Source organism: Artemia sp. Qi Xiang Cuo, chromosome 4 (assembly GCF_049724085.1).
Source record: "Artemia sp. Qi Xiang Cuo chromosome 4, ASM4972408v1, whole genome shotgun sequence".
NCBI classification, from domain to species: Eukaryota; Metazoa; Arthropoda; class Branchiopoda; order Anostraca; family Artemiidae; genus Artemia; species Artemia sp. Qi Xiang Cuo.
This window is the reverse complement of record NC_142797.1, coordinates 43,980,052-43,995,161: the sequence shown is the minus strand read 5'-3', so window position 1 is coordinate 43,995,161 and position 15,110 is coordinate 43,980,052. Positions and strand designations below refer to the sequence as shown.

The following is a 15,110-nucleotide window of genomic DNA, read 5'->3' as shown; positions in this document are numbered from 1 at the left end:
TGGCTGTTGTTTTATATAATCATTGTAATGTTTGTGTATGGCTTAGCGGCTCAATAAATTATCTATCTATCTATCTATATGTTGGCCATCATACTTTGTCTATACAAAAGCAATGGAAATAAAAAAAATTGAGAATTCCTTGCTAAAATGTATCTTATTTTATTTTATGAAAGAGTTTCGATTACTTTAGCAAATTCCAATTTTGAAAGTATAAGTCCAATTTCAGGACCAAGCAGAACCACTGTCTAGGCTTTTTTTCTTTTCCTTGTTCTTGTTGACTAGTCAATATTCATAAATTTTTTGGCTCATTTATTGCGAAACTTGTCCAAGATCTATTAACTGGTCTAGTTAAACTTAAACATACTTAGTTCATGTAGGTTACCACCGTCATACTGGTTTCGTTATGTGATTTAATGATTTTATGTTTCCAATAGCAAACTTTCTTTTTGTATTTAAATGCTTGGAAGAGCTGCATTTCTACATGGGTATGACTACTTTTAAAAGTGCTTAGTGCTTCAGCCACTTCTAACATAGAAATCTCTAGCACTGATCATAACCTAATTCGGATATTTTTTGCTTTTTTATCGCTGAAAATTGATGGTCATATAATACAAAATCTGTACTAAATCTGTTTCAGTAAAAAAAACTCTGCAATGAAAAGCAGAGTTTCAAGCGCGTCTACTAAAAAAAAACAATGAATTTCTCCAGAAATGGTTTTCAAAACGCAGTTTGGGCAGTGGCGGTTGTAGCCTCTCTTTTGCCCGGGGCAAAATCTTGGTTAGCGCCCCATCCTGTCTCGCAAAATTTTTTCGGGCCAAATTTTAATAAAAATTTTCATTTATTAACAAAATTGTTTCCAATTTATTAATTAATAAAGAGTTTATTTTTAATTATTTTTTAATTTACTACTTAAATTATTTAGTTATTATCAATTATTTTAACAATTTGTGTTTAATTAATTTTTATTTTTTAATTAATTTTATTTTATTGGGTGATTAATAATTTATAAATTATTTTCATTTATTAATTGCGCCTTCTACTTTATTAATAAAATTCCAAGAATTACAAAATTATTATAATCGCTAGATTATTTGTTTGAAATTTCACGCCCATAAATTTTCTGCGCCCGGGGCAAGTGCCCGCTCTGTCACTCCCCTAAAACCGCCTCTAATTCCGAACATAATTTCCTGTTTGTTTGTTATTTTTGTCGAATTTCGTTTTCTCTCTCTGGTAAAATTTTAACTAGCGGACTGAACAAGTTAGTGCAAAACGGTACGGAATTTGAACATTTGTCTCTTTGTTGGCAATATTGTACGGCATATGATAGGGATATTTTAGACTTTTTAGTGCTTATCCTTGAATTAATTAATTACGTTATGAATAAGCTCTAGAAAACTGGTAAATAAATAATACTTACATTCTGATTTGTGCCTTTTTATTTTTATTTTTTTTTCTAAATATCGATAAAAAAAAACTTCAAGATATATCTGTCCAAACATATTCCTACCTGCAAAGAAAGCCCAAACACATAGCTCTCCGAGGTTACGTTTCAGATGGATGTTTTAGTTCAGTATGTATTTACTTCAAATTTAGTACCAATTTACTGTGAACCTGGAACGATTTCTTTATTAGTTCCCTAATAAGCGTTAGAACGATTATTAAAATATAAGTGATTTTAATGTTTTGCATTTTTGTTATGCTAACATGTTTTTGTGCATTTGTAAATCTAGCTCGTCCATGTGTCACATCTTTGAAACAAGTTCATTTATATATCTATTGTTTTGTCCCATATTTATTTAATATAAAGTTTATTATTATTAGTTTTATACTGTAATTATTTCTCCGTAAATTGTTCAGATTAAAAATACTAATGTCTTAATTACTTTGATGATGTCTAATGCAACTCCGGTACCCAGCATAAATGTATCTGGATTTTCCACATTGTGTCTATTTTTTTCATAAAATTTTCCTGTTTTGTAGTATTTTGGGGTTTAGCTCAACTAAAACTTGACACCCATGAAATAAATTTCTGAGTACGTGGCTTTTATTGCGCTTTACGTGAATATATGAGATTGTTTAACATTATCCGTAATTTTAATTTTGATTGTCGATATCAATCATTTTTTTCATAAAAGTAGTTATGGAAAAAAGGAATTTATTCCTGAAGGATTATTTATTACTGAATTATGAAAATTGACGACTACATTAAATGTTTCAATGTTCTCATTATAGTGTTCTAGATTTTGTTGTATTTTCTACATTTTATTATCAGAAAAGGTGAACTATCCGTGCCATTTTCCCTTTGGCAAGATTTATTTTTTCAAACGAACTACTCATTTGAGTAGTTTAATAAAAAACTAGTTTCAGTAAACATGTTGAGTAGTAAAACTAGTCAATATTCAAAGTCAGAGTTGTTTCTTTAACTATAAACTTGATACCTATCGTCGAGTGGTACTGTGAAAAATTACAGAAAACTTCTCTGTTTTGTTCACTTGCCAAGGCTGTATGTCCGGTAAATAATACATAAAATAGCTTTTAAAATATGTATATCATAAGGGATCACTGTCTTTACATAATGAATTTCGATGACAGTCTACACCTGAAATAATCTAGACACCCTTGATAGAAATCTCAAATGACCTATTAATACTAGAAAACTACTTGAGGTATTCTTCCTCAGAAGTGCTTTTTCGTATCCATATTGCCCTTTTACTACTATCGTTACATAAAATACACATTAATAGGAGGAAAAGAGTGAATGAAAAAGAACTAATAAGATAAAAAGGAGAATAGAAGAGTGATAAATAATTTTAAAGAACAAATAGCTAAATGAGGCCATCAAAGAAAGATTAATGCAAACATTAAAGAATTTGAAGGCGAGAATACCCTTAGTTAATCATTTCAGTGAAACATGGGTCCAATATTCTTTTTTAGACCCTGTCATTAATAGGGAAGCTGTATGGTTTTGATTAAATGAAATGAGGGAGTGGGTAGGCCTAGGTCTTGCCTTTCAGGAACAGCATATGTATCATGCATGCTATTGAATTAAATTCACTGCTTATTAAATTGACTGGAGGAATTTTTATTTGGGGTGGGGGGGGGGGGGTTGATCCAATATCATAGCATTAAAAAAGTTGGTTTACTACTCTTATGTCACATAAGAATGATATTATAAGATTTGAAGCTCTGTATCAGCATCCATTTCGATGTTCAATTTTGAAACTATTATTCTGTCCTATAGCTACACATGACTAAATTACGGCTTGCGATTCGCATGAGGCACTTTGAAAGAATGAATGTGGCTTGAAAGAAATGAAAAAAAAACTAAATAATATTTGACATTTCATTAAAATTGTAATAAAATCTGAAGTATATATAATGTATAGCACTGTTTAATACAATATGTAATATATTTCGTTATCAAAAATATGTTTGTTGGTTTATTTCTAAATCTGGTGTCTTGTATTGTTTTACTATTCGATATCTTTTTCAGATCTGAAATTTTATTCTTAAAACCTTCCGAGTGCACTTTGAATATCAAGTAAGCAGCTTTCCTGAACCTTAGTTTAAGAAAAAGCCGCTTGAAGACTACTGTACATATACGGTGCAGAACATGTTGCTATGAACCACTTTTTTTCAACAATGAAGTTTATAAAATCAAGGCACTGTTTACAACTTACAAGTGAGAATCTAACGGAGTTAATTTATACCCCGCTAAAGAACTCTGAATCAGATTTAAAAAAAATTCACGGCCAAGTTGTAAACACATATGTCATCTACCAGCAAACAATTATTGTCATATAACAAGATTTAAATATATATACTATATATATATATATTAGACCCCGGTGCCGCGCCGTCACATCGACCGAACGCCACCGACAAGAGGCCGGGTCGACCGCCACTGAAGTGTCACAACGCCGCTTCCGGCAGAGGTGGCGGCGTTCGATCGACTAAATTAATTTTGCGGCAATTCTTTATTGCGTCAACCACAAAGTTGGAGCTTTTCCTTTTCGTGTGGTTTAGTATTTCGATTTTCCTGATTAGAAATCAAACAGGGCTCGCTCTATCCCCGAATTTTTGGGTATTTCCCCGAAAATCTATGCGTCACTCCGATAAAAATTTGGTTCCCCGAACCCCCGAAAATCACGCAATCACGGTGCCACCACTAGCAATTTATCACCACTGACTTTCCCTGTCAAATATTACTTTGTATACCATAATTCTTCACTACTCTCTTGTTCGTTAATTTTTGTCTCTTTTGCTACTTTGCATAAAAACCAGACAGATGCAATGTACAATTGCAAATATTGTAATATACACAGTTCTTCATATGTTGACAAAAAAAAGTATCGTTTTTATGAAATGAGCTTAAATCATTTCGAATGCAGTTTCCCAATCGCTATTTCTTACATCATTCGTAGTCAAGAATTTTATTTTCAAGTTGAATAGAATTATAGAACGCATTCATTACTATACAGCTTCAGCCTTCAGTTGGATTTTGAAATTGACAGCCGACAGATTGTTTCTACAGCTGAATTGCAAGTTTGCAGATTTTTTTTTTTCTTTTGCTGTTTTTAGATAAGATTTTCTTAATGTTTATTACTGGATTGTTGAACGCCTGACAGAAAATACAATCTCCCTTCTGAAATATTTCCCCCCCCCAAAAAAAAACGAAATTTAGCTATAGACTAAGCTATGTACAAGGTTGATGAATTATAGATTGAAGCGGAAGTTACACCAAAAATATGATTCATAAATAAATCGTAAATTGTTGCCTATAGGGGGGGGGGATAGGGGGCTATCATTTTTAAATGATAGTAACTCATTTTTTTTATTGAAGGCAGGGATGCCAAAAAGATAATTATTTTTTTTCTTTAAAGTGGAGACAGAAGAAAATGATATCAAATTCCCTGGGAACCATTGATATATTTTGATAGACCCAGGGTCCCCCATTGGGACTTGTTCGTTGTCTTGGGTAGTTTGCGATTTCTCATAGGCTACTGGCCTAATTTGGCTTTTGTGTCTGCTCCCTTTTAATTAGATTCTTTGGATCTTATTGAATGCCACGGCGAATCTATGACTCATTTTTTCAATAATTTGATGTATATCTGAATAATTTCGATATTTTTGTTGTTGTTTTTGTACCCCTTTACTCATACACTCAATTTTTTTCCAAGGAACACTAAGCTGTTTTGCGTTATTTTGCGTGTTTGTTTGAACCATATAGTGACCTAGTTAATTATTAAGTAAATTTTTTTTAATGTAAAGCTGAGACGGTATCCTATCACGGTGGTATCCAGAGGAGGTGGGATAGGGAGGTATTACATTTAAATGATAATATCTTGAAATTTTTTTATTGAAAGCAGGGATGCCAAAAAGTTTTTTTTAATTTAAAGCAGAGACGGCATCCTATCAAGATGGTATCCAAAGGGGGGGGGGGAGGCTATAGGGAGTTATTATATTTAATTAATAGTACCTTGATTTTTTTTTTTTTTTATTGAAACCAGGAATGCCCAAAAGCTGAAATGTTGACAGAAATTTATAATATTTTCGTGAGTTATACTTAAAACAGAACTTGAATAGTTTTATCGTCCAAAGGGAAAAGGACACATGCGTCCAACCCGTTTTTTTTTTCTTATTGATGAAACGGGTTTACTTTGAAAATATTCATTTATAAGTACCGGGCAGATTCACACTGAAACGAATTGGTGTGATGAAAGCGAGATCGAAATCCCCTCATAACGTTGCGCTCGAGTGACAATGGCGCCCTTGGTCCTGTGCCCAAATTACATTAAAAGGTCAGGTCATAATAAGAGCTTTCAATATGGGAGGTTCAAGGAGGAGTCTTTGACAGTCTTATGACCTCAGGCTGCTAGATGTTGCAACTCTCTTACGTATCTACAGTGGTTTAAAAAATTTGATGAACACAACAATGGTGATCAAAATTATGCAGAATCATACCACGTGCAATTTTTAGAATATTATAACACTTTTTTAAAACATAGAAGTGAAGCAAAAAAGGCTAAATATCCCTAGCAATTCTTCAAAGATATTCTAAAATGAAACTCTTTAGATATTTTCATGGATACGTTCGTAGCAGAAGCTTTTGAGGCTAGGTAGGGATCATTGAAAAGTCTTTGAGTATTTTGACCACAGGTGACTTATTGTTGCGACTTTGTTAAATTTGATAATTTTTGTGAGCATTGGGAAATCAAAGCTTAAACTCAATAACTGATACTAAGTGTCCTAACATTTTGCTTGGATTAAAAGTGACCAACAAGGATGAAAATCTCAACATCTTCCTGGAGCTACTTAAGTCTGCATATTATTTCATTTAATTATACTTAAAACGGATGAGCTTTTCATTTTTTACCTAAGAAAATAGCTGGCACTTCATTTTTCTTCATACCGAATAAACCATTAAGTGTTTTTTGTTTCATTGTAATTGAAGTGTTCTCATGTGAAGTGTTCATCATGTATTTTTCGATTTGATAAATTTACTCCGTTTAGATGTAGTTTTAATTTGACTGATATTAGGTATTTATGAGTTTATAATTTGGAATGAATCCCCAAAGGAAAAATGAATAATATCCAAAATTGCAGCCAAAAGCAATAAAAAATCAGCAGTTCAGCCTTAGCATACATAACATATATTCTATAAAGAATCCAAAAAAACTTTAGAATGCATCTTTTTTTAATTGTTATTAAAAACCAGTTTTGAATACTAGAAGGCTTTTTAGGAATGTAAAAAAGCAAAAAAAAAAAAACAATCAATATCAAAGTCGCTAAATTCAAGTGTTTTAAAGGTGACAAAGCAGATATAGGCAAGGGCATTATGAACAAATTAAGCTTTTAAGTTCAAAGTTATATTCAAAGTTTTTACCCAGATTACTGACGAATTTTGTGATACGGTATTTGAAGTTTTGTATGTAGTAATGCTCGATGAAAAAAACTACTAATTTTGATGATTATTTATGTTAAGAATACATAGCTAATAGTTACTTCAACTACTCGTATTATGCAAGGGTTCTGAAACGCCACAGCCGTTTCGTTTCTACCAGATTTCTACTTCTCTTGATGAATAACGAAGAAGACCAGTTTCCAGCCAGCGACTTGTGAACTTTTCAACTCATGAATAGGCTCGAATCTGTTGTAAATTTAAGCTGTGATTTGAGATAGACTGATGAAAACATTAATGTTTGCGGTCAACATTGATGGCGCCGGCGGCGCGATCAAGATGTCGGCGGCGTGCTGTTTTGGCCCCGCCGCCGCCGGTCTTCCATCATCGGCGCGGCGCCGGGGTCTATAATATACGTATATATATATATATATATATATATATATATATATATATATATATATATATATATATATATATATATATATATATATATATATATATATGTATATATGTATGTATTTTGTTTGAAAACGTTCTCAAGAAAACAAAAAACTCATAACAACTAACGTTTTTGATATTTTATTTTGTGTTGACTCTCTTTACGAGAGATTGCTAGAATTCGCTTCCACCTGAAGATCGGTCATCTCTGCTATAGACTAGGCTTTAACTGTTTTCTTGTTGCCACTTCCGGACCTTTGAGGCGGTGAAACAGTCCAGTAGTAATATATTGATTTGTCTTAGTATTATCAAATTAATTAGTTAACCTGGTCGTACTAATATAGATATATCTATTCAGGTTACGTGAGCTCAGATAACGCCGTCAAACTGAAAGGTCAAGTTGCCTGCAGCATTGGTAATCATGAATTAATGCTGACGGAATTGATTTTCCAAAATGTATTAACAGACTTACAAGAAGAAGATATTGCCGCATTGTTGTCCTGTTTGGTTTTTAGTCAAAGGACTGACTATACACCAGAATTGACCCATTCTCAAAAAGAAGTAATTTTCAGTATTATCATTTGGTCACTCTGATATGAAAGCGTTGAATTGGTTTTTGCTGAAAGTAGATCAGCAAAGGGAATATTTTTAGGAGGAAATAGTTGTAACTAAGTGGACGTGCAATGTAAAATTTACAGCTATATTTCTTTTTCTTTGGTAATTATTTCAGGAAAGGTACACTTTTCAGCTGTTTTCTATTTTTGTATTTACCACAGAAATCACTCCTACTACTACTACTACTAACAACTCACCGGAGCAGCAAGCCTCCTGAGGCCAGCACAGCTACGCACACTCCTCCTTTATCCCAATCAATTTAAAGCCTCCCTCTTTACACCCTCCCAGAGAGTTCTCATGCCCCTTAAATCTTTCTTTATAACATCCTCCCTCCCCAACCGTGGACGACCTGCTTTCTGTTTAGTTCTAGACGGATGGCCAAAAAGGACAATCTTTGGTAAGCTTTCATCTTTCATCCGCAGAACGTGCCCTAGTTATCTCAGCCTTTCTCTCATTATAGTCTTAGAAAGCAGGATTGAACCACGCTTTTCGTACAGCCAACTGTTTGAAATACGGTCAGTCATTCGGGTACCACGAACAATCCGTAGGAACTTTCTCTGGGAAACATCTTGCACAGAAATTGGTTGAGAGTTACATAAATGCAGTAAATCGTGTGAGCTCGTAATGCTGAGATTTATTCTGGTTTAATCAGGACGTGCTTTATGTTAAAAACGTTTGTAATTTTGTTGACTTGCTTTGTGTGGTTTTCTTTAGCAACTTCATTTCAAGAAGCGAAGCTGTGACATAGTATTTATGGAAGAATACAAGAATATTTACACACATTTTTTGTTTTCAAGCGGACTGTTGACCCTCTTACTTACTTTCAACATAACTTCTTACTTACTTCTTCATAGAAAACATTAAAAAATTCCAAATGCACTTCAATGGTGACTAAGGAAAGAAAGATCAAATATGGCAATGACTTAGTTTTGTTACTCTACTTTGAAATATTTGAAAATTTGAATGAGAAGGACTGATCTATCCTCTTGTTTCTGTTTTTTTTTTTTTTTTTTTTTTTTTTTTTTTTTCCTTCTCCCGGGCACTGGAACGTCATCGAGAGCTTCTAAGTGCTCATTTTAAATGAAATTGCTGTATCTAATGCCTTTTGTAATAAAAAAAAAAACACAAGATTTAAAACAAAAGCAATTTACTGCATCTTCGCATACAAAAAGAATGACGTCATAATCGTCGGTTAAAACCATAAATGCCGTTGAAGTAAACCATTTTCTTGTGTATAATATACGTTACAGGCACTTTTCAATTATTAATCTAAGAGTGAAATTTTTTTACTTTCAAGAATAATTACAGTAAAAGACGAATTATCTTAGAGTATGGAGAACCCTATGAGCACGTTCCCCGTTTAGCATTATAACCAATACAGTATCATGGTTGCAATGGTAGCTGCAACCTGGTAAAAAACTAACCACCGCCCATAGTAAATAAAATATTTATATAAATACGTTCTGAGACTATACTGACTATACATGACCCGTGTAAAAACGAAGAACGAAAAAATTATATTATGAAAACTCAAAACCAGATGAGATAAATTTCAGCCAGAAAATGTTTTCCTGAAGCATCAGAAATTATTGGGTTTGAAATCACCCTCCTTTGGTTCTGTCTATTTGTTTTCTCATTTTCTCCATTTTTTGTTTTCCTGAAATACAATATGATCACTGCAAAAATGTGGTCGGGTCTAAGATAGCAGCAAATTACAAGGTGAAAGCAAATTTAAAATGTGCCAAAATACTAACAAATTAGTAACTGGCATTAGTATTCATTAAAACTTCATATTTAACAAATATAAAATGTCGCCATTTTTTTCCAAGTTCAGGACAAGTGACCTATGTTTCCTAAACTTGTAAACAAAGAAAAGTCTTGTAACATTTTGCTCAGCAGAGTCAAAATTCCAAAACTTCGCACAAGCAATGCTGGAATACATTTTTGGGATTACTAAGATTTTTTTTTTTTTTTTTTTTTTAGAAAAAGCTTTAATAAGAAATATCAAACCAAGCATAAGTTTTCCAAAAGAAATAGAGAACTCAGTATGCAAACTTTTAGTTTGTTCCTATTGGTATGAATCCATTCAATAATACCTTTAAATATAGATGCATATCTAGTTCTTATAAAATTAATAAAAAGTATTTTCGGAATTTAAATAAACAGCGAAGTTAAAACTTGAAATGGATATAAATCATCAGTTTTATCAGGGTTGTTAACAGCCCCTTAATTTCCTCATCCGTATGCTAAAGTTTGACTATGACTCTTTCGAACGTATTTTAGAAATCACATAATTATTAGAGCTGGTAATTACTAGAGTTTTATTTACCAATCTCCTTTTCTATCTTTGTAACAAAAATTTTATTGTTTGAAGCTAATTCAACTAAATTGTTGTGCGCCTAATCCCACACTCTTTACGCATAATAAGAGGCAGTTGTCACATCCTCGACACCCATATTGCCCTTAATTACTAAATGCGTCCGTCGAAATGAAGGGAGTATGGGGTAGATCCCCTCTTCCTACCTCCATACCTGATATACCTCTCATGTAAAGTCTGAGGGTATATGCCCGTAATTGCACTTTCAGGGGCTTCCCGCACTGTACCTGCACCCCCCCCCCCTGCCGCCCCCCAAATATATATATATATATATATATATATATATATATATATATATATATATATATATATATATATATCTACCAACCCAGCCCCTATTAATTATTTATGTAGCCTAAGACCTAGCAATATTTTTATAATTGTTAATCTTATTGTTATAACGCCAGTGGCTCTCGAACTTTTATAGATTGTCTTGATCGGTTTTCCCTATAAAAATTGTTTATTGGCTCGTACACCTTTCAATAATAGTTAAAATTAATTTATATCATTAAAACAAAAGGCACCATCTAAATTGCATTATACCCACAAGGCCATACTGTATAAATATAAACGGGGCAGTGTATCTATCTAGGCTTATGCGAACATAACCTGTTTGACAAGCATTTGTTGATTTTAGAATATCTATAAACAAAATATTTGAAATTATAACGCGATAACCGTTTCTATCGAAACGTCCTTGCAAGCGTCGATTATATGAAAAGATTAAGTTTTTTTCAAATGAAAGTAAACAGGCATGTTAAAAGTATAAAAGAACAGAAATTATTCTTTATATAGCGGCGGCTCTCGCCTCTTAGACCATCCTCTCTTTGTACTGAAGTTTATTTTGTTGAGGGCATTATTAATATTCATAGTATTTTGTAGCTTTACTGTAAAGAGTGGGTGGTTTGTGGAGAGCGGCAACCCCCCTCATATATACGATAATTTCTGCTGTGTTCAAGGTTTGACTTTGCTGTTTACTTTCATTTGAAAAATATTTTTTTTATTTGATTTCTGTCTTTTTTAATATATTTATTGCCAGCTTATCCAAAAATCACACATGTTCTTTTCCGATCAAACTGAAATTATCTAGAATTTTTTCGATATTCTATTGTTTTGTGTTTTTCTTTTTGTCAATAAGCTAATGCAAAGAAATATCAGTAGAAGAAAAATCCCGATAATAAATTAAAACATGCTTCTGACTTGTATGAATTTACTGTAAATGTAATACAAATCTTTGACACCGGATTTGCGGTCAATAGGAGATCAGCAGAGCTATTTCTTAGGCACATATCATTTTCCATTGTGACAAGTTAAAAATAGTCCTAGAATTTGGATTTCATTTTGTTTCTTGCTGAATCATAGCCAGAGCCGTTACTAGGGATGGTGGCGCCCGGGGGGAAATTAATTATAGTGCCCCCCTCCCGACATCCGAATCAAAGTGAAAGATTTGATCAAAGTGGGCAAGCCCCAGCCATGCCTCCCCCTCCCCTCTTTGAACGGCTCTGATCATAGCCTAAAATTGAATTATTCTGGAATTTATAAGAAGAGTGAAATATAATGTAGTTTCACCTTTTTAAGCAATGTGTAAATTTATATCAGAATCAGGAGTAGGTATCTCACAGATAGAGCTAGGTAAAACAGTCAGCAATTTTTAAGAGAAGAAGCACAAGTAAAAATATGGAAATAAGTGCTGTTAAAAATATGGTTGTACCTATGCCATCTGTTACAAGTATACAACTGGGTAAAATATCAATGGAATGCTCTATATCGTGATTGCGTCGACAAACATTAATTGCATTCTAGAATTGTCAACTACTTCGCTATTCTTAATCTATGATCATTTTTGAAATATTGCGAATTAAGCAGTAAACTCCTTGAATCCTTGGCAATAAAAGTCCTTATATCCTTTCCAAAAGATTTGAACTCAGCAAATTCTCTGTTTAGGTGTACATTTGCGGTAGACGGAATTCTTAAGCAAATTTTTCGAAGATGACACCGGAAATGATGTTCTAGATTTTCCTGAGGGTCAGTATCAGTCAAGGTTTAATGAACTTCTGTGATCATAGTTTAACCATATTTTTTTTCTGATCTTGACTGACTTTTTTTGGAGAACCCTTGTTAGACTTCTCATTTTTTTTTCTTTCATATTACTTTTTTTGTTCTTGTGTGACTTTTAAGGAGAACTTTTAGCATTCATCAAGCTTTTTCTTCTCTTTTCTTTCTTTTTTTTCTTACTTCCTATCGCTCTTTCCCAGAATATAGGAATGGTTCAAAAGATAGCAAGATTGATTGGACAAACTCAACAGGAATGTGGTTTGAAAGAAGCAATTGGAGATTACGTAGATCAATTTCAGTTTGGCTTGGTTGAAGTCGTTCACAAGTGGGCCATGGGTGTGGTAAGCTATTTGTTCCCTTTTTGTATTGGTCAAATTGAAAAAAAAAATCTCAACGGAAGTTAAAAAGTGATATTAAAACTTAATAAAACGAGTGCCAACTAACCCATAAAAGAAGTCAAACTTAAAACAACTGAAATTCTTTGAATGAACGAATGAAAGTTCACACAGAAATCGCCACAAATATGAGTAGGGCTAGATTTACTTAAAACGATATGTTATTTGAACAGTTTTTTTTTCCTTTATCATACCATTTTCTTTTTTTAATCGAAGTACAAGTCGAACTTTAAAAAAAATTGGGTTGTTATAAATGTGTTCGTGTCACTCCGTTTCCTGTTACGTTTGCAATACGAAACTAATGTTCTCTCCTTTTAAATCTGTTGCTTTCAAACGTGTAGGAAATCAAAGCCTCAAAAAACCTTATAAAATATCACTTCGAAATAAATATCTTTAGTTTTTAATAAACTACAAACGGTTCTTTAGCCTTTTGAAGGGTGGGTGGTTTAAGGGCTTGTGGCCCCACGAGTTTGGTGTATGGAGCTATATCCTTGAAGCTATCGTTCAATTCGCTTGTTGCGCACTTTTCTTCGAACTCTTCTTTTATAATTTCCGTTTTCTCATCCAAATTCTTAATTCTTGTTTCTATTTTTGATTTTCTAAATCGCATTATCGAAATTAATTTTGTAATCATCAAGCTCAGAAATCCTTTAATACGAACTCTATTGTGAAATTAGAAGTAATCTGGGAAACAGGTATGGCTTTTTTTTGTTTTGGGATGCTCACATTGCGATTGTAGCCTTATTTTTGTAATTAGAGACTTCGGAAACACTCAAATACAAATTTTGATGAAAATCGAAAGATATTTGTGAAGATTTACTTACTTCATTTTAATTTGAGGATTCCATATTTCAATATTAACCTTGTAATTCAAAAGCTCAGAAATCATTGGATACAGACTGTGGCGAAAATCGGGAATCACTGTGAGAAATGTCGGTTAAACGCTATTTAATGTCTTAGGACTCTCATGTTGTAATTATATGCCGTATACTAGTATTTATAATTAGCAAATTTTAAAATTTAAATACTCTTAAATATCAACTTGAATGACAACTAAATACCAAGAGTAAAATACTTATCGTCTTTTGGTTTGGAAAGCTTGCCTGGCCACATAATATTATTCCTGGGATAATCCTTGAACGGTCACGTGCGTGAAACTGGTACAACACGTCTCTGTCAAGTGGATGTGATAGTAGAGTTTGGGCTCTTCAACCCTTCAACTATGTTTTCTAAATATTTCCTTAACTATAGTATTTCAAAAGAGGTGTAATATGATCAAATTTTGGACCTATAGACTGCTTGATATTCTAAGATAGAAACTACTAAATGTGACATAGATAGTAATTTACTGTATGGCTCAGTAAAGTGCATAACTTCTGGCGATTTGTTTAGATAAACCACAATCGTATATCTTAGGCATTTACCTTTTTAGCCATTTTGTGCAATCACGGAACTGACTGATGTCCAAGAGGGCACTATAGTACGAACGATACAACGGCTAGATGAAACAATACGGTATGTTTGTGATGCAGCGCGCATCGTTGGCGATCCAATTCTTCAAGGCAAGATGGAAGCTGCTTCAACTAAGATAAAAAGGGATATTGTTTTTCAAGCCAGCCTTTATCTACAGTGACAAAGTGAACTCTCTTTTTTTCTTTTTTTTTCAGTCAATCTTGTACTTTATTCGTGATTTTTTATATCTTGCAAAACACTCAAGACTACAGCCTTCTTTTTTCAAGATGATAAATTGCGTTGCAAAATATTCTTTTATAGAGAACGTTTAAAGAGCCATAAAGCCTCTTGTAGCCCATAAAATCTAGTTAAGTCTGCGAAGAGGGTCCAAAGGAATCGAAAATGATAAAATTTATCATTTAAATTTTTTCAAGGCTCAAGGGTGCACAGAAGAGACACGCCCCCTCCCTTCCATCCAACATCATGTTCAAAACTAAAATATTATTTTATTGCTAGAAATAGAAAAGCTATGATTGTTTAATAAGGTAAAGATTGTTATTTCACTTTTACTATACCCCGCTTCCTTTGTCCTTCGGTTGAAAAGAAGCTCAAAAATGGTAACTTAGTTTAGTTCTAGGTCTAAAATATGATCTAGCTCGTATATTCTTGGAAATATCAGCTTATCTTAGACATTTCAGGACTGCAGAGGACAGAGGACAGAAGCTCCAGCATTTTTTTTTTGGGGGGGCAAGAGGGTCCACATCTGGATAGTCAAGTGACATGGGCTATATAACAATTTTTTCTTCAAATTATTGGGGGGCGCAACTGCCCCCCCCCCCAAACGACGCCACTAACAGAGGAAAAGGAAATGATT

The 15,110-nt window shown here is 33.2% G+C and overlaps 1 protein-coding gene and 1 long non-coding RNA gene across 3 annotated transcripts in view; one reads left to right on the top strand and one right to left on the bottom strand.

The window, feature by feature from the left end:
- The window catches only part of LOC148953146 (superkiller complex protein 2-like), a 123,922-nt gene that overhangs the window by 79,013 nt on the left and 29,799 nt on the right, over window positions 1-15,110 (top strand). Inside the window, exons 16-18 of one of the 2 annotated variants that reach the window (XM_089088329.1) lie at window positions 7,701-7,903; window positions 12,590-12,730; window positions 14,217-14,421. In XM_089088329.1, coding sequence (XP_088944455.1) covers window positions 7,701-7,903; window positions 12,590-12,730; window positions 14,217-14,417 — 545 coding nt within the window. In that variant the 3' untranslated portion in view covers window positions 14,418-14,421. Of the gene's footprint in view, window positions 1-7,700; window positions 7,904-12,589; window positions 12,731-14,216; window positions 14,587-15,110 lie in introns of those variants that run through there. The other variant, XM_089088328.1, reaches the window with a different exon arrangement.
- On the bottom strand, window positions 9,533-14,334 carry LOC148953147 (uncharacterized). Its single transcript, XR_016141693.1, has 2 exons — window positions 14,209-14,334; window positions 9,533-9,614 (listed from the first exon to the last, which is right to left on the bottom strand). It is a non-coding gene; the product is annotated as an uncharacterized LOC148953147 (long non-coding RNA).